Source organism: Labrus bergylta, chromosome 23 (assembly GCF_963930695.1).
Source record: "Labrus bergylta chromosome 23, fLabBer1.1, whole genome shotgun sequence".
NCBI lineage: Eukaryota > Metazoa > Chordata > Actinopteri > Labriformes > Labridae > Labrus > Labrus bergylta.
Window position 1 is genome coordinate 9994966 of NC_089217.1, and position 19824 is coordinate 10014789.

The 19824-nt window shown below is 40.4% G+C and overlaps 1 protein-coding gene across 3 annotated transcripts; it reads right to left on the bottom strand.

Moving 5' to 3' along the window:
• Nucleotides 1–7716: 7716 nt before the first annotated feature.
• LOC109988128 (DENN domain-containing protein 2A-like) lies at nucleotides 7717–19792 on the bottom strand. 3 transcript variants are annotated; one of them, XM_020639513.3, is made up of 20 exons: nucleotides 19584–19792; nucleotides 17395–17466; nucleotides 15165–16298; nucleotides 14456–14547; nucleotides 13671–13765; nucleotides 13372–13581; nucleotides 13185–13278; nucleotides 13035–13085; nucleotides 12721–12929; nucleotides 11960–12069; nucleotides 11783–11852; nucleotides 11293–11370; nucleotides 11063–11203; nucleotides 10529–10677; nucleotides 9663–9840; nucleotides 9483–9524; nucleotides 9256–9364; nucleotides 8869–9138; nucleotides 8703–8789; nucleotides 7717–8605 (listed from the first exon to the last, which is right to left on the bottom strand). In XM_020639513.3, the coding sequence occupies exons 2-20, from the start codon at nucleotides 17454–17456 to the stop codon at nucleotides 8574–8576; spliced, it is 3213 nt and encodes a 1070-aa protein (XP_020495169.2). In that variant the 5' UTR covers nucleotides 17457–17466; nucleotides 19584–19792; the 3' UTR covers nucleotides 7717–8573. The 3 variants fall into 3 exon arrangements, with proteins under 3 accessions (XP_020495169.2, XP_065807224.1, XP_020495170.2); XM_065951152.1 differs by lacking the exon at nucleotides 19584–19792 and adding an exon at nucleotides 18425–18673 and having other exon boundaries at nucleotides 13035–13079; XM_020639514.3 differs by lacking the exon at nucleotides 19584–19792 and adding an exon at nucleotides 18425–18673.
• Nucleotides 19793–19824: the final 32 nt, after the last annotated feature.

Genomic DNA, 19824 nt, shown 5'->3' on the forward strand with positions numbered 1-19824 from the left:
CACACCCAACTGTGCTTGTCACTCCCAGGACTAGGCCTATAGTCAGTGGCTTGGACAGTACACAGATAAGATAACACACAGCCCAGACACTTCCCCTTTTCCCACATTTATCAAAACAAGGTCGAGCTACCTCATGTGAACCGTACATTCAGTACAGTACATGTACAGTATATCAGGCATGATGTTCCATACCATGAATGAGCTACTAGAACATGCGATAACCACACTCAGGATGCTAAATCAATTCTGATGTTATTTCCATGCTGCTTTAGATGATTCAAATCAATGATTTACATCAACAATTTGACAAAGTACCATCTGTTTAGGTACTGGGAAATGCTATGAGAAGACTTCATATAGAGACACCCATTCAGGAGTATATTTTATATGAAAAAGGTTTTCTGTAAAGTATAGTAGAAAACACAAGGTGTGACATTTTCAGTCAAATTACATTTTCCATAGTTTGTGTTGCCACCAGTCTGTACAACAAGGGAACAAGGTAAGTCTGTCAGGAAAAAATGAATGTGTTAATGTACTGTATGTAGGTGTCAACTTACATGGTTTAACATGTTGGCCCATGCAGGCACTTAATGTACTATATGATCACAGTGACCTTGTTTTTTTTCAGCACCTTATCACAAACCCTGTCTACACAGAAGGTGTAGCATGAGCAGTATGCTGCAGTAGCTTTAGTAGTGCCTATCTGTATTCACACAGGATGTATTCAGGCACAGTTTTCAGTGGAGGTCACTTCCATGTTTGCAGCATTCAGAATCCAACAGTGGAGGAGAATAAGAAGAAAATATCCATGAAGCTTAGAGATTGGCTTTTAGTACGTATAGCATAAGTAAAACACAACACAACAATTTTGACAAAGACAGCTTTACTTATTCATATGGAGGCGTGGTCAGACGGACAACAGACAGCAGAAACACCACCATTCTGTCAGTTACTGAAATGTCAAAAACTGCAAAAAGCAAGTCCATCCAAATAGATCCTCTTCAAGATTGCTGACATTTAAAGTGAGAGAAAACTCACAGGGTTGAGGGCTCTAGTTGATTTAGCCATTTATGACAACTATAAGTGGGTCAATTTCAATGTAACTCAACATCTTCAATTATTATAAGGCTTAAATTTCTGCAGGATTACATGCCTCCTCAACAAATATAACCACTTCAGATGGTCTAATCCTGCGTCCTGAAGCTTTCAGAGGTGAGATGCATGTGTGAATGCAACAAGACAAATTTTCACTCCAACTTTACCACAACTTTTTCCTGCAAGCACCCTAGAAAGTTTTACGCGTGACATCGAGTTGAGCTGACGTTAGAACGCAGCAGGTAATTGTGACGACCCCTGACTGTGTCAGTGCTGCTCCTGTTGCAGGAAGGGGCGGAGCCAGTTAATTTGATGTCATGCACCTGGGCAGGCTGGGCCTCAGTATTTAAACTGGCTTCTCAGTCTCTATCTGTCTCTCTCTTATCGACACGTACTTTTGGTTTGTGGTCTTTGTTTTGCCTCCACAGCACCACACACATTCATCATTACAATCACCACAGCAACTCAGTAAGATTTCAGGGGCAGTCTGCCTGAAATTTTCGAGAAATATTCAGAAGTTCATAAGTGAAAACAGCTTAAAAAGCCAGCTAATGAATACGCCTTGGGAATAAACTGTTCCTCCTTGATTAAGTACAGCAAGGCTTGCCAACACCTTCACTGCTCTCCAGCGCTTCTCTCTCATTCACACATGCTCACTTCTAGACATGTGCTAGATCAGCGAAGGGTGTACATTGATTTTGAATCAACCACAGAGGACAAATTCAGTCCATATTGGCTCTAAAATCAATAAAAAAAATGTTGTTTCTGCTAAATTTCTGTACTAGCAATCCTCTCATTTAAACAACATTTGCTGTAACACAATTTAGTTTAAAAAGTTCATCAGTAGATGAGGCAATGCATTGCATCAAAATGGTTCTCAAAGAAGCACAAACACACACACCTCCTCTTTATTGCTGTTCACCTCGATGAATTTGCCATGTGCCTTGGAGCTCATTGCCAAAGTTTTACTGGGCCTGCCTCTCTCTCTCTCTCTCTCTCTCTCTCTCTCTCTTCTGAACTTGTCAAATCATCCTTAGTGAATGTATATGTCACATTTATTTCTGGACTTGAATTTTAGAATAATGGATTTTCAATATTTAAACACCGGACTAAATAACATCATGAAGGGGCAGTAAACAGACAAATTACAGTAAAGATACAACATTTTGAGCAGATAGTGTATTGCATATCTCTAAAAAGTTGATAGTATCTTGGCAGGATGTATGAGAAACCTGTGGAAAGTTCCACGGTTGCTTGGACAAAATGTATAGAAGCTATGTCCCTGTCCCATACACATATCAGATACTGATAAGCAATGTAGGCAAATCACAATTATCCTACACTTTAGTGGAAGTGCAAACCATCCTGGACAAATACACACACACACACACACACACACACACACACACACACACACACACACACACACACACACACACACACACACACACACACACACACACACACACACACACACACACACACACACACACAGCAGCTAGAGAACTCTTGTGACAGCTCCAGCAGAAAATAAGCGCGGCCACCTACAGATAAGTATTTCTAATCCCCCTGAATAAATGCACATGGTGATGAATGGCTGAGTGACAGCTTAAAGACAGAGGTTATTTGTATGGGCGTACTTCCTCATGGCAACATTGCTCACAGGCAGCGCGTAGAGTTGTCAGGCAATTTCTTCTCTCTGCAAATAGCACCACTCTCTCAACACTCCTGATATGCTTTGCATGCCTGCACATTAGACCCTTTTTTTTTTTTTAAGCCTTCATTAACTGCAGCTGACATCAGCCCAAAGGTGGAATTATATTTAATATACTTAAACAAAAGGCAAAATAATCACTGATTTGTAATTCATATGGACAGAAAACATAAAACTTACACACTCAAACATAAGCCTGATGCTAATGTGAAAACCACAAGTTACTCTCTATTCTCTTGTTTTATAGCCACCAATAATTGTCAGTCATGCGTCTGGCCTCTGTAAACCTACAAGTGAGCAGAATCACAGGTACAATAGGGGTGGATCACAATTCTTCTTCTCTATTCTGGAGTGATATGCATGTGCAGTGCTAATGCTGTCTTGCTAGCTGATGGGGAATTAAAGGTTCAGTTGTTGTCCCAAAAGAAACCCATACACATACAGACTTGTAATGGTTTTTATTTTTGGCAAACAAATAGGCTATTCATCCATTTGCTTCAAATTAAAACAGTAGCAGCAAGATTTCAAAGATAGAAAATTGATGGAAATGCCTGCAAACTAATGTAATATTGTATGAGACTAAGCTTTATCTCATTCACAGGGCTAGTGTTAGCAAAGTTAAGAGGCTAAATGACGAAATATTATATCAGAAAAAATGTTAGCATGTTAGCATTGACAGCTTCAGTTAGTTAGCATGCTGACATTATCTGAAAGTTTTTCTGGACAGCCTCACAGAACAGCTAAGACGCTGTTTGCAATTTTCGGCTATACCAACCAACACCAACATTGCCCGCTTTGTAGTTTGAATGTTTTTAATGTGCCATCTAAATGATTAAAATTCATTCAGTAACCATGGAGATATCAGTAAAAATATTTTGCCCTCAAATTTAACACTAAAAATTCAGATTATCAGATATAACTGGAAAAAGTGTAGAAATACTGCATTTAATAGTAAAATATGAGTGATTCTCCATGTTTGGTCTCGTTTCTGATGCGACAATTCTTGTGAACTTTGGAACTCCTGCACTGCGCCCAAGTATTAATGTGATGACTTAATAAGAGGTCCAGGACACACACAAAGTTACTTTAGTCCACACATAGAAACCACATGAAGAGGGATGAGTCTACATACCAAAACTTACAGACCGGACCACCCTGTAACTATTCTGACAAAGAATCCCCTGCAAACTTATGTCTATGTGTGCATGAGTGTGTGTCTGACTGTGTGTGTCCACTCCCCAGGCTCCAGACAGACTCCTCAGCATGCTAAACACAGACAATAAGTCAGACGATGTAAGGTGAGATAGGGAAATGTACAAAAAAAAAAAAGAAATTGGAGGTATGACCCTTTAAAAGGTCTTTTGAGCCAGCGAGAGAGAAAGAAAAGAGAGGACTTTAACCCATCATCAGATGCCATGACTAATGGTGCTGTAATAGTGGTGCGGATAAACTTGGACACATACAGCAGACCACATGCAGACAGTCTTGACTGATGCACCCTCAAGCTTAACAATCTATGTGTGTGGCCTGAGTTTCCCTGTCCCCCACACCCATTCTCCCTCTCTCTCGCCCTTTTTCTTTCTCTTTCAAAATTTGAGATTAAAGGGTGAGAAACCAAGGCCAAGAAAAAAGGGTCAAACTCAGAAGCCACAATGGTTTTGCTCTCCTCGTACTAGCCTTACTTTTCATGTCAAGCACCCTCCACTGGCCCCCTCCCTGCTTCTTTTTCCCCCTGCTTCCTCCGCCCTTTTTGCGAGCTTCTGCTCCGTGTCCAGAGTTTTAAGGATTTGCTGTAACACGGCTTAGCAGCAGGGAAATGGAAATCCTCACTTTTAATCTTTTTTCCCCCTCTCCTCTATACTCTGCACCACTTCACTTTTTTCCCTGTCAAGTTCCACCTCTCCTTTTCACTTTTGCCCTTTTTCCACCGTTCTCCCCCCACCTCCTCCTGCTGTTATGTTCCCCATATGCTTTGATGGCTCCTCCTCAGAAGGGGAAATGATTCAGTCCCCCTGGCATGCATGGCAGGCCTGCAGCTGGACACTGCACCTGCAGCTCAGAAAAACAAGCTGACGGGTGCATGTTCGGTAACCTTTCAATTCTTATGGCTGTGTGAGAGTTTGTGTGTGTGTCTGTGGTGTGTGTGTGTGTGTGTGTGTGTGTGTGTGTGTGTACTGCATGCATTTTGGCATGTGCACAGTCAAGTAATTTTCTCGTCATAAATCAAATTCCTTCTCTTTCCCGCCTTTTTAACTTCCTACTTTGTTTCTCATTTAATATTCCCACACTTCTGCTCTCACTCAGGAAGTGTCAGGAAAATTTAAATCAGTGTGAAATGATGAATGAAGGAGCAGTGGACTCAATCATGGCCCCTAGGGTTCCCTAGTTTCAACCCGGCACATAAGGCCTCTGGGAACCTGTAGGTTTCATATTTGTGTTACGATGACAAAAATACCCGAGGCACACTAAAATTATTTGTACAAAATTACATAAGGCTACTGGGAGTAACAACCACATTGACTCAAGTTTAAAGTCCATTCATACTCGCCAAAACAACCTTTTTTGATTGAGGGTTCTAGGAGTGGAAGTATAAAAGAAAAATGAAACAGAAAGACAGAAAATTACATTATGCTTTTCATTTTTGATTGATGGCAAGTGCTGCTTAGTTGCCACAGCCCCCTGCCTCCATAAATTACACCATAAATCATGTAATTAGCGGAGGCAACCTCCAGAGAGTTACTAATGCAAGGTTGCAAGCCTTGAAATGAGGACAATAAATCTCTGGAGAGGTTTAATAATTGAATTGGTGGTTGGTTCTAATGGACCATAATGATTGAATGATGCTATTTCTGCCTACAATAATAGGCATAATGTCATGCATGCAGCAGGTTCTTACTTGCAGGTTAATGTTTTCTTTTGCCAGCTGATGGTGTATAATGTGAAGTATCTCTTAAAGGTGGAATCCACTCAGATTAAAGGGACCTCTGAAAGGCACTTTGCAGGTAAGATTAGAGCTTCAACAAGCTATTGTTGTTTCAAAGTGGTACCTAAGAGTATATTGTCTCCTTGACTGAAAACTGAAGATGTTTGTGCTTGCAGTAGTGAGAGATAGTGAGGTCTGCTCTGCAAGCGTTAAACCAGTGCAGGTTTTAAGGCTAAATGGAAGTCAAAATAAAGCATAATTACCTCCGCACTAACAGACCAGTTGTCTCGAGCTACAGCCTGCAGGTGTTGAGCAGGAAACAGTAAGTTACAATGTGGGTTTGGTGTTCAACCATCTGCACACATGTACAAACCAGCTCCTGAGTAAGTAGGAACCCGGGTGACTGAGCTAACATTTCAGCAGCCGTCAATGCTCTTCTCTCACCACATCCATTCATCTTCCTGAGACGCCTCCTGTCCCGCAGCGCCGCAGCATCCCCACCTTGGGATCCAGAAAGGAAGCTGCGGTATAATTTTTTTTCCACATTTGTTATACCCTCAGGCAGCTCCACTGAAAATATATGTTTCAGAGCAGTGTTTTTTGTCTGCTGTACCCCCACAGAACTGTCTGTCAGCTCAACCACCTCAATGTCAACACCAACGTCATGTTCAATATGTGTGCATTTGAAATGTATTTCAACTATATTTTAAGTTTGGTGTCTAAGAAGCCTGCTATTGATAAAATATAGATAATGTTTTTGGTTATTGTTAATCAATTATCTTTTTTTTTTAATTCTTTCTGCATACAGGACGTTTCAGTCAGCTTTGAGCTACTTCCTAATGTATCCATTACTTTTAGCCCACAGTATTGCAACAACTAATTCAACTGTTGCTCAAGTTTGAAGTTGATTGCAGTTGCTGCTGTGACGATGTCATTTCCTGCAAAGGATAAATAAAGTACCTATTATAATCAGAAAGTTTTACAACATCTGAGATAACTTGCCTTTTTTTTATGCCTGCAAACTAATTATTTCAACTGATATCTTATTGCTATTGTACAGTATCAACAAGGCTATTTATTTTATCCATTACTTTTAGCTATCTGTTAGACCTTTTAGCAAACAGACTGCTATTAGCCAACATTTTGTGGTTTCTTTAAGTTAACAATCTTTTTTGTTTGGTTTTTCTTCATTACATAAAAAAATATCCTTGTTTGTTTTTGCACTCATTGTAAACACGTAGCCTAGTGGTCAGGTGTTAGAGCCTGTATAAACCTGTGTATCTGTGACATATTCTGTGCATCCATGCATGTGCATCAGCATTTGTGTCAGCCGGTGTGTGTGTTCATGTGAGCTTGCCACTAACAAGGTGACAGGTTAGGTGCTGTGTGATGCCCCTGGGGGCCCTTGGGGTTGCTCAGCAGGCCCACACTGAGCACACTTGTCCTCAGACAATACACTACTATATGCTCTGCTGTGCACCTGTGTTTTGTTTTCATGCTGACGAAGATGTGCTTTCCTCCTCGTGGACAAAAGATCTGCTTTGTTTCCATGACTCAGGGACTAAAATAGTAAAGCTGCCACCAACTCTGAACCAAGGCTCTTTGTAGTAAAACGGCCAAATAACGTGAACACACACAAACACAGCAGTGAATGGTTACCAACTGGGTGGAATGTGGATTACTCACTGTGTCAAATGGCCACACAAATGCTGAGTGGACACTATCTCACTATGCTTTAAATACATCACGATTTTACAGGGTAACAAAAATAATTTATAAAATGTATTCATAGAGTGTCATTTGATACTTCATTTTTAATTATGAAGTAATCTCGTCCTAGTGTGCAAACTGAAGGGCAAAGGGAAAAATAAAAGTTTGCAAAAATGACTTCCAAAGCCTTAACATGCAATGCAATGCTTAAAAAGAACTGATCATTTGTTTCTATTAAACTAATCATGACGACATCAAGACAATAACTCACATAAAGTGGACAAAGGTTTTTATTTTTTTAATCATTTTTTATTTTATTTTTTTTACTCCAATGACTAAAAGAATATCGAAACCTTAAAGAGTTGAAAAGCAGTTGTGTGTCATTTTTTGGTCATTCACTGTCAATGTCAGGATCCTCTTGTGAGAGAAAATATACTACTGCCCTCTGTTGGATTCAAGGAGCAGTAGAATATGACTGACAAATCATTCAGCAGCCACATGCGACCTTTATAAAAATTATTTACATCCATCACTCATCTTTTCAGGTTTTCCTTTAATTCATGGGCTATGTGTAACTCACAGCATCATACTTCTTTGAAGGTTAACCCTTTGGGCTCCTTATGCCTCCAGCAGGGAGAGGACGGTGGACAGAGCCGGAAAGATTGTGGGGAATGACATTCCACAAAGCTCTGTGGGTCAAAGTCATACCCAGGCCGGCTGCCTCGAGAACCAGAGCCTCTGCACATGGGGCTTGGACACAACCACTAGGCCATCCAGCGCACTTTACAACAACAGACTTAGACTAAATCATCTGCATTTTGTTTTTGAAGGTTTTTTAACATATACTTTTAAAATGAATATTGTGGTAACTTTTCAAATGTTCCAAAGTTCCCAATCCAAAGTTTCTATACAGCAGGACTTTCTGTTGGTGGAAACTACTTGTCATATATCACAGCCAACCTGTCGGTCATAAGCAAATCCAAAATGTACAGCAACAATGATTGTATAAATAAGCATCTCTCAAAAGGCCGTATAGTGGTTATTTCTTTTGCTTAATTTCTGCTGTCCAGCTGGTCCTTCAGTCCTTCTTCTCTTTATTTGCTGTCCCGTATTTGATCAATAATACTGGAGTCATTTCTTTGACAGAAATTTCATTTTGTTTCCTGGAGCAAAGGAGAGGAAATAAGAGCTTAGGTGAGAATCTTTGTAGGGAGCTTGTTCTTCTATAACAAACAGATTCTGACATGAAAGAACCCTTACCCAAGCCTTTGAGAAACCTGTTAACCCTCCGATGTTCATTCTCGTGGATGGAGTCTAGATACTCCTGCACCCTGACTTCAAACAGTCCTTAGGAAAGAGAAAGACTCGTCAATCACTGGACCATCTCTCAACAGCTGAAGACGTTTTTTGTACGGAATCGTTTTACCTTTCAGAGCCTGCCTGTGGAGCTCTCTCTCCTGGATGAACCAGCCAAACATCTGAGTCTCCATGAAGACCTCCAGGAAGCGACGCATGGTCTTAGAGGGGGTCGCTTTACGGAAACCGTCTCGCTGGAAGAAACATGGAGCGGGAGAGGAGGAGGAGGAAGAGTAGCCGTCTTCCCGTTCACCAACGATGAAGAGTGGGTAATGGCCGACGAGCTCGATGAAGAAACGAACGAAGGCCTCAGACACAACTGTGCTGAGATAGCCATGGTCTAAAGAGATATAGCAACATACATGACAATGAAACCATCTCAAAGTGCTGCTGAACTTGCTTACATCCAGACTGAAGGAAGGCTAAGTTTTAGTTTACAGCCTTTGGTAGAGCTCACCAGTGATTGTGTCTCCTCCTCTTTCACCAGCAAGCTCTCGTCTTCTCTCCAGAACGTTCTCCAGGGCTGACTGGAGCTTTGAAGGCAGGATGGAGTCTTCATCATCCAACTAAATGTGATGAAAAACGTTATAAAACTCATTTGTGTGTATGGAAGGGATTACAACTTGTTCCACATCTGTACCGATCTCACAATGCCATCACAAAAAGGTTCAACACATGGCCTACCTGTCTGAGAAATCGACTGTTTCCAAGATCCACAACCAGAACCTATAAACAGACAGCCCTGATTATTCTGATCGACGACAGTTTTGCATTCAGGACATGCTGTAAACAATAAGTTAACAGCTGTAAAATAACCAAATATTTCTTTAGGAGTTAATTGCGACACATTAGTGCCTCGCTGACCTCCTCCAGGGGCAGCTCAGTGAGCTGGGGCAGTGAACTGGACAGCAGGCCCACAATGAACGGGGTTGGAGTGCAGACGATGTCGAGCATAGCCGAGGGCAGCACAGGGATGTAAGTATGCTGCCACACAAAGGGGTACAGCAAAGCCACAACAGCATGGCAGCACTGGGAGAGAGTGCTGTAAGGGAGAGACAAGTTCACCATAAATTAAAATAAATGTGTGTTTTTTTTTTATCAGAGATTTCTTGCGCAGATATTCTGACCCAACAACCCAAAAAAGAAATGGTGTTGTTGGTTTTCCTTATATTCCTTTATGGTGGATGGAAGTTAAAACGGGAAGAAGAAGAAGTGAAGAAGAGCAGAAGAAGATACAGGGCAGAAGTAACCTATTCATTTTCACCACAAGAGGGTGCTGTAGTGCAAATTACATACTAAGTCTTACTACTGTCTGAAGGCTGTGAATATTCCCTAAAGCAACATTTCCCAGAGAGCAAAGCAGAGCTGCTTTCTTTTCTTTTTTTTATTATTTACGTCATTCTACTTAGCATTCCTGGCCTTTACTAGTGTGACCGTTCTCTCTGACTCCCTCTGGATTTGTCCTGCAGAACAAACAAACAGTCCCCAGTTCAACAACAACTCAACAGACAAGGCTCAAAATATCTCTCTGGTATGTTTCTTGAATAAAACAGGCTGCCTTGAATTTCTCTGAAAATATTGGTCAGGACCACACACTGGTCTTTCAGCTTTATAATGAAATCATCCTTGAAGCTCTATATTCCAACTTCTTTGTATCAGTGGAAAAATAAGGGTCAGTGAATGAGGCGAGACTGAGAGGGGATAAATGGCCAGACACTGAATGGACTGACCTGAGTTTGTCTGCTGTGAAAATGACCCTTCGCTCAAGCAGCAGAGACCCGAGCACCCGAAGTAGCAGCCGCAGACTCAGACAGGAGAACAGACACTCAAAGTCCACATGCTCCAAGCGCGAGTCAGAGGGTCGACAGAGCTCCATCACCTGGGAATAAAATACACCATAACTGCTGTAGTTCATGGACATTGCTTAGCCAATGATATTAAGTTACCTTTAACTACTAATACAAACTTAAAGGGCCTTTTGAAGGGCAAATCACATGTGCAACAAACCACACTTTTTGTATAACGCTCACAAAGATGCTCTTTAGTACATTTTTTTTCATTGCAATGCTTTGTCAAAATCTTTACTCGTGAAAAAGCAGTTTACATTTACGTCAAGCATATAAAGGTGAGATCAGTTACAATTTGTCAAACTCACAAAAAAATATGACACACTCTTAGCCTGATGAATATTTTGCACATTGGTGTATTTCACCTCTTCCTCCCCCTTTCCTCTAAAACCGTATGGGCTAAATGTAGAGTATCACCTCAGTGCCTGAGCCTGGGAGGAAAGTTTTAACAGTGATGGTTCTGCCTGGAGCTGGAAACTGAGCCTCCATGATGGCTCTCATAAAAGGCTGAACAAGAGCTGGAGACAAAGCCCTCCTTCTCTCCACTTCATCCAGAACCTACAGTAAACATAATGCACAAATATTCACCCACACTTTATATCTGTTTTATACATGCATGAGTAGTCTGATAGGGGACGTTGTATTACCTTGGAGAACAGGTTGAAACAGCCAAGATGACTAACAATACAGTAGACCTCTGGTAGACGTTTGCCTTTTCCACTGGGCTGAAAAAAGTACAGCATGTAAAAATCTTCATAATGTTAACAGGTTAAGAACTTGAAACACTTAGTAAAACTCTGCTGTCTTTTTATTTTTTAACAACCAGTTTCTGAATGAAGTTAAAAAGAAAAAGTTTATTATCCACATGACAGAAGACTTTACTCACGAATACTTTTTTGTTATAAAAGTAAAAAAACACTATAAAAAACACTCTCTATTAAATACATAGACACATACGCATAGGCATATACACACTTTTCCAGTCACACACACTTCCTCCCTGACTCTGAGATGGCCTGTTTTCCCACAGGCACCCCGACTATTTTGGCACGATTATTTACTCAGCCGTCATCGTGGTATTTAGCCACTTCCTGCTCAGTAGCAGAAAACATATTTATTCTTCATATTTCTATTTACCAGTAAACGCCGGCAGTATCCGAACCTCCTGCTCCCATCCTCTCCAGTCAAAACAAAGGAGAACATCTCGCTATGAGGGAGAAGGGGGAAAAGAAACACAACAAATAAACATGTGATTAGCATATTTTTACTGGGGATTTAAAAATAAATATAGATTATTAAGATGAGTAACTTTACCTCGGGTAGTTTTCCACAGGCTCCCACCCGTTAGCGTTAGGGAAACAGAACTGAGGAATGATCTTCAGCTGATCCTCCGTCTCCCTCATGAACTTGAAGTTTCGCTCCAGCTGCAGTATAATAAGAGAAGGGACAAAATGAATTCTGCAGCTCGACTCAATGCTTCAACTTTGATTTTCAGGTTTTTTTGAATTGACAAAAAAAGAATAATATTTTTGGTCTTGGGGTAAACGAGCATATAACAAGACAAGGAGGTAGCTGAACCTGCAGCATAGGCGTCAAGGATGGTTGCCTCTATATATTCAGGCCATTGTTGCCCTACTCAAAGACAACCACTCTGCTCTGGTTTAGCATGACATTATTACACACCTCGGCAATGGTAACAAGGAAATGATAATTTCATCCCCCTCACCTCAATAACTCATCCTCATCAATAACCAAACAGTTGAAACAGTTTTATATATCTCCATATGATACGAGATAACAGGCTCAGCTTTGACCAACACACATAAGACATTCACAAAATGAGCCACTGAAGACTGTCCCTCTGGGTTAAAAAGTACATTTCTATTTTGTGGAACAAGTCTAAGGAGTACCTTAGGGATTAAGTGTTGCATGGAGCTGGAAACTGGAAATATGTTTTTACAATGTATTAGTAGTCCAAATGTTAAATCAATTTACTTAAAATGAGTTGGTTGGGCCTTTAAAATATAATTGTGACAAAAAATGGGTTAAAACTGGAGAACTCCTCTGCTCCTGACCTTTGGGGGGAACTGCTGTGTGACCTCCGGCAGGTAGTGGGCACCACCCTTTGACTTCTGCAGAGACACGACGAGAAAATATTCAAAGAGCTGACGCTGGTGGAGCTCCTGTTCCCGCATGCTGCTGGTTCCATTGTAGTGGACTCGAGACTGGCTTGGCTTGCTCAGTATGGACTTGACTGACACGAGACGCTGACGCTGACGATGAGCTGCATGGACAAAAGGAACAGTAAAATAGAGAGATAAGCTATGGTCATAAATTTAAAGAATGGAAAAAAGATGAGCAGAAAATAAAGCTTTGGGTTGCACTCTACCTTTTGCTCTTTCATCAACTTCACTCTCAGAGTCACTGTTGTCATCTGTTACTGCACACAAAAGATTTATTTAAGCCAAAACTCCATATTAACATGATAGGCATCAGGAAATACATTTAAAAAAAAAAACTTCAATAACTATAGTATCACCTCTCCCTGAGCTTGTCTCAGCATAATGATAGATCCTCCGAAGACGTTTCTTCCCAATCCGAGACTCAAAGATGCTGTTGATTCTTAGAACAACCTGTTGGAAGAAAAACTTGGACTGATAAGAAAGCATGATAACCTGGTTTACTAAATACACTGACAGCTCTAAATTATGCACCAAAAACCATACCGTTGGTATCCTGCGGCAGGTGCGACTGTAGGGATCCCCGGGGAGCCAGGAAGTGTTTTCAGGCCCATTGGGAGTGGAGGGTGGGCTGACCTGGGGTGGAGACGAAACCCCCCCGCTGCTGTTGCTGTGGGTTGACTGGTTGGATCTGCGCAGGTCCAGCAGCTTAAAGCTCCTGGCTGAATTCTGCCTGAAGAAGCCAGGCCTCGAGTTCTGTAGAAAAGGAGAATCATTTATCAAAATCATTCAAATGAGAAGTGTTGTTGATGAAAAGTATTATGTTTGGCTTGTACAGCAGGAACCTTGGCAGTATCAGCGCCAGGAGAGGAGGGCAAAGACTGCTGGGAACACTGACTCTCCAACTCGATGTCCTCATATGGGTTCTCTTTGGAGGAGTCTGCAGGGAGACCAATGATGGTGTTTTAAAAACACGCTCATGCAAAAAATCCCTGTTGTTCTACATATCGCTATACAAGAATATTTTAGTTTGAAGTAGCTATATGAACATTTTATAGCTATATATTTGACCTTTATCTAATTATATTGACCTTGTTCATTAATGATGTGAAACATTAGAAACAGATCCATCTCGTCATGTGCTAACAAAGGTATTTCAACAGGGGGAATATTTGTTAAAAGGGCAAACAGTAACAGTAGAGTGGCTCCATTCAAAGGGAAAAAAATCTGCAAGTCAGTAACCACACAATTATGGTGAGGCTAATGTGCTAGGCGACCAAAAAGCAACACCACAGCAAGAAATGTTCAACATCAAACTGTCCTTAAAATCAGAAGTTGTCATTCTTATGCTATGTTTGTATAAAAGAAACAAAACAGATTATAATTCTTTATCAGGAAGTTTTAGAGTGGCTTTATAGATTTTTTTCATATTTAAACCAAGGGCTCGCTTTCAAACTAGTATCCATTCTTTATGCTAAGCTAAGCTAACAGGCTGCTGGGTGTAGTTTCATATACCCCAGTGGAATCCATCTACTCCTCTTTACTTTACTAAGAAAACAAACAAAGTACATTTTCCAAAACATATTCTTGGAAAAAGAAAAACCAGTGATGGATAATAGACGTTTCTCACCCAGGATGTCCTCATAGTGATGTTCCTGTGACAGTGAGCGAGAGAAAAGCGGGCCTCTTGACCCGGCGAGGTCTTCGAACTCAAAAGATTTCCTGTGACAGTGATAGGAAAAATAATTAAACATACTTCTAAGTGTCAGATATGCATATAAATATTTGATTTACTAACTTTTCCAGTGATGATGAGCAATCTACAGTTATTTTCTAGAGATCCTTACTTATTGTTCTCGTTGTCGAAGGTTTTAAACCCATTACAAGGGATTAATATATCTCTTTAACTCAAGATAACAAAGCTTGTTCTCTCATGCTAACAGGCAAATCTTCTGGCGATCTAGAAATCAAGACAATGTGTTGGTCACTGTGATTGGCCAGACCTAGACATGCCATCCTACCATTGGCAACACAAATGAGGTAAGTCAAGCTTATGTTTGTTTTCTGCTTTTGTAACTCTGGGGAAATGAGATCAATAAGGCAATCTCTCAAAACAACCTAAAATTACTTGTTATCACAGGATAAAACAAAATCCACTAAAAGATTTTGTATGATTCAGTCATTATATTTGCTCTAACATCAATTTCTATGAACTGTTTAAAATCTTCTTATTCGTTTTAATAATGCTACATCCAAACAAACTGTTAGCTTCAGACTGTGTATGTATTTCAAGTTGGTTAAGCTTTCGTTAGACCTAAAGGACTTTATTTTCTTCATACCTGTTGATGTGGTCTCTGACTCTCTCACCCCTGGGTCTCCCATAGACACCAGGAGGAGGTTTTGAGGTACTTTTTATGGAGCTGGAGGGCAATGGAGGGAGATTCCTCTGCCCTGTCCCCTGTCTTTGACTCTTCCCATCGGGGGCGTTAGCCGGATGCTGGAAGGTACGCCTGGGTTTTGGGACTGGGTTGATTGGGAGTGTCCCTGGTTCTGTGTACACATTCTCCTGGCTCTGCTTTGCTTCTGTAGCCCCAGACAATTTCACTGCATTCGCCTGACCATTAACTTCAGATATTTTCTTCTTGACCTCTACCTGTTTGTCCTTGCTTGGCGGGCTGAAATACTTTCCAAGCTCTGGAGGAGTTTTCCCGTGGTTTCCTCCCATTGCCTCAAGCTTTTTGAAAAGAGTGAATACAGCTCTTTTCTCCTGGCTGTTTTGTCCAACTTTTGTCTTTTCATTGCTCTTTCTCAATGTCCCAACCTGCTGTTGCTGTGTAGTTGCTGTAGGCGAACAAGACCTTGAATCCCGAGGCCCCTCTTCATTCTCTTTATCATGATCCTCCTTTTGCTGAAAGATTGTTCTACTACAATCCTCCAATGCATTGTTCTCACTGGACTTGCTGCTGTTAAGCATACCTCTTTGCGGTTTCCCACTTTCTAAAGGAGAACAAGGCCTTGAGTCTTCAGGTTTTCCTAAATTCCCTTTCCCATGATTTTGCTTTTCCTCATGTGCGACTCGTCCATAACTCTCTGCACTCTGCTCATCAGTGATTTTACTGATGCTTTTCGTCAGGGAGTCTGTCCTTTTTATGCTGGTAGACTGGCCCAAAGAACTGGAGGTAGTGGTCGAGTGATCAGGTTCCTTACCCTCCCACAGAGAAATCTTGTCCTTGATGTTGCAACCATTGGATCTGGGGAGCTTGTTACCTATGAAGAGAGCTTTCTCATTGCTTTGAGGGTCAAGCGTCGGCCTTTTGTGTGCCATCTTGGGTGATTTTTCCCTTGGACTGATAAGGTTGTCTAATGGGGTGAAGGGGAGCTTTGGAGCCCACTCTTTTCTTTGCTCAGCTAACTTGTTTTCTGTTGAGGCAATATGGGGTTGCCTTGTCTGAACAAGCGAGCTCTTCTTTGGCCTAAATACACAAAGAAAAGAGTTGAATGCTAAACAGGGATCCTGTTAGTTGCAGAATAACTAAAGTCACTTGAAAAATATTCCAAAAAATATGTAGGTCTACCCAATATGATTGCAAATGTATTTGATAGGCCTACTGATCTTCAGAAGACAAAATTATTACAATAAGCAGTCATGTATCTGCCATGGTATCGCACAACCAAACACCCCGTGTTTCCAATAAGAGCGCATGAAACTTAGCAAGCAAGCCAACATATGTTGAATCAAAGCTTCTTCTAGCAAACGAGCTAACAGAAGCCATCTTAGCATTGTACAGCATGTTAAGACAAAAGTCCACACTTGATGAATAGTTTATGATAACTAATGAATAAGTTATCATAACTGCTACACTGTTTAGATAACCAAAACTACTACTTAAACATACTGGATAAAGTAGTTCAGTAAGCTAACCCATACCTAGCTAAAATGATTGAAAAACAGTCACAGAGTAGGCCTAAGTTAAATGTAATGTTTAGCACCATACCTTGGCAATTAGCTGACCTTTGTTAAACACCTAAAAGTAAGGGCTAAATGGTTGAAAAATCTTCTGCCTCGCATGTGGTTTGGATATAAGACCAAAATGGCAAATTAAATTGTAATGGAGAAATGTGTTAAAGTACACAACTGTGAGGGGTTCTTGAGCTTACTTCATGAGCTTTTTAATATAAAAAGTTGAGAATCATAATTTTAGAGAACTCCTCATGACTTCAAAGTTCCCTAGACTTCCCAGTTAATTTCCTTTAACTGCCAGTTTGGGGACACTCTTTCTTTTTCTGGCGACATGTGGGAAAATTCGGCCTGTACATGCCAGAGGACAACCCTATGACCGAGCATCTCCTTCTGATTGGCTCACTAAATAAACACTAACTTGGACCACAGCCCATTTCATCAAACTGTTACGTTTTAATAAATAAACAGGCGGAAATGGGAAGCCATAGGATGTCCGACCTTTTCTGACTTTTCCTTTATGGAGACGATGACTATACTAATTTCTCAAGGTCATGAGAAAAGTATCAATATTCTACAGGGGAGATATGTACAGATAAACCCATACAAACCTGATGACAGTGGAGTAAGTGTAGTCCGGCTTGGTTTTCATTCTATCAAACGTCGCCATCATTACTGTACACCTGAGACCAAGAAACAGAAAGATAATCATATTTAATGTGATTTCTGTGTTCAATGTTTTTAGCAATGTGTTAACCATTAGGATAGCTGCAGGGGATCCTAAGTAACTAATCTAAACTAGCTTTGTTATTAGCATCCATCCTGTTGGCTTGACTCAAAATGGCAATGTGATGGGCATTTTCAATGAGACTGAATCACATTTTGTTTCTTCATTATGTATCCAAATGGACTGAAGAGGTGTGATAAAGCTGGTTATTTGCAGTATTCAGGGTACAGCTGGGCAGACTCAAGGAAAAAAAAGATCAGTCAGGGACCCAGTGGAAGTTACTCAAGAATTTCATAACACAAACCAACATTTTTAAGGTCATTAGGCAGCTCTTGCACAAATTAATCACTTTTTTCTGCTTTTTCTTTCCTTTAGTGTACAGTTATATATTCCCAAATCTGATGCTGTCATGAACTTTGTCCCTCAAGGTGACTAAAATACTCTCTTCCTCTTGACTCAAATACTTTCACATCTCTAAGGCCAGCGTTTCAAAGTTCAGTGGCCTCTAAGATAGCGCTGGGTAATTTCCCAGCTCTGTTGTCATCATTTGTTTAGTTGATATGTAGCTGTAATGACAGTGTGCATGAGCAGAGGCACAGGATACGGCTCTTAAAGACATAAAGACATAGCTGATGATAAGCTGGGAAACATTAAGATACATGGTTCTGTTAGATAAAGACAACAAACCCTCCAGAGCTACACAATTAATCAAAACATGTATAGGCAGCTGGTTGCAGAAAGCAGAGCACTTCTCATTTTTCAAATTTTAGAAATACTTACAGAAAAAACAAAGCAATTTACCACATGAATACATTTCACTCATAATATATTTGCATGATTCTCAAATTTTGAGAAAAGCCAAAGGAAATACAAGACATCAACCCACTCTACACAAAATTAAATCTGTTTCATACCTCTTTCTGCCGTTTAGTTTCCATTTGCTCCCGTGTGAGATGGGAGCATAATGCAACCAAAGCTGCTATAATAGTATCCATGGGTATAACCTCCGAACCACTGTGGCACACTATAAGTCCAGGTTGGACAATCTGCAATAGGATTTTCCTAACTTAACCTAAGCCTTGAAGCAAGTCATTAGATGTTTAAGTGAAAATAGTGACAGAAGAGTCCCACCTCAAACTACTGTACACTCCTCGCCCTGTCTCTTCTCCAATCTTCAACTTTCATTCACTCTCTCTCTCACCCCACATACCCTGAATGTGACTTCCTCTCTCTCTCCCTCCCTCTTTTTTCATCAGCTGGTTCTCTCCCACACAACTTCCATAATGAGCAAGCAATAAAGAATGAATAAATGACTCTTAATACTAACTGCAATGACCTTATTCAGGAATAGCAGCTGGGAAATGACTGACAAAAGGGAAATACATCATTGCGTGACATTATTTCCCTCCAAATCTGAGATTTCTTGGAATTCCAATCACAACTGCTTCTGAGCTACAGTTGCTCATGCAGCTGTAGGTTATGCAGCCCACCCTTCTTGGTGTCAATTCCATATAGGCCTAAATATTCAGTAAGAGAGTGAGAAGGACATTTGCAAACTAAAAGTAAAATATGGTTTTCCAAAAATGAAATGTTTTGTAAAGTGTTATTAGACAATGATGACCGGATGGGACCAATAAAGTAATAATTACTTTAAATTAACAGAACAACTATTTCATAAATAGGTAGAAAGCATACCATGTCCATTACATCTTTTTCACATTTATTTAGTGCACACTCAATAATTTTACAAGGAATAAAACATTTTTTCACTTCTTTTATCACATTATTATTTTAAATTCTTAGTTTTCATGGCCTACTTATATTTTCCTTACTTATCCTTGTTTAGTACACAGATTAATGGTGGTTGTTGTATGTCACTACACATATTACTCAGCCTATACATTTAAAACATGTAAATATCAGAATTCTTCAATGAGCCTGTTAAAACTTACCAAATCTAACAGCAATAGAAATTCAGAGCAATGTCAAAACGTAAAAGTATGCAACTCCTCTTAAAACACACTTTAAACACATAACAAACGGCCTTACCATTTATTATAGTTAAAGGCTTACCAGAATTAAAGTGTGGTCCAATGTCTGTGCTGAGTCCTTGTCTCAGTGTCAGGCAGTGAAGTACAAAGTACATTTGGCGCAGCAGATTTTGAACTATGTAGATATTTTCCTGGAGCCAATGAGAGGTTGGCTCTTCCAACAAGTGGTACAGTGACAGGTGAAAGCTTAGCAGTTGTCACTCAGAGGCTACTGTCACTCTCCCAGTAGTATCCCCACCATAGACTGTAAATATTACCCCACC

Coding starts and splice junctions, on each gene's coding strand:
- LOC109988128 (XM_020639513.3), bottom strand. CDS start 17,456: ATGATGGCGACGTTTGATAGAATGAAAACCAAGCCGGACTACACTTAC. Junction 13,279..13,371: donor CCTGCCGCAGGATACCAACG/GTATGGTTTTTG, acceptor TTCTTCCAACAG/GTTGTTCTAAGAATCAACAG. Junction 11,853..11,959: donor CCTGTGGAAAACTACCCGAG/GTAAAGTTACTC, acceptor TCTCCCTCATAG/CGAGATGTTCTCCTTTGTTT.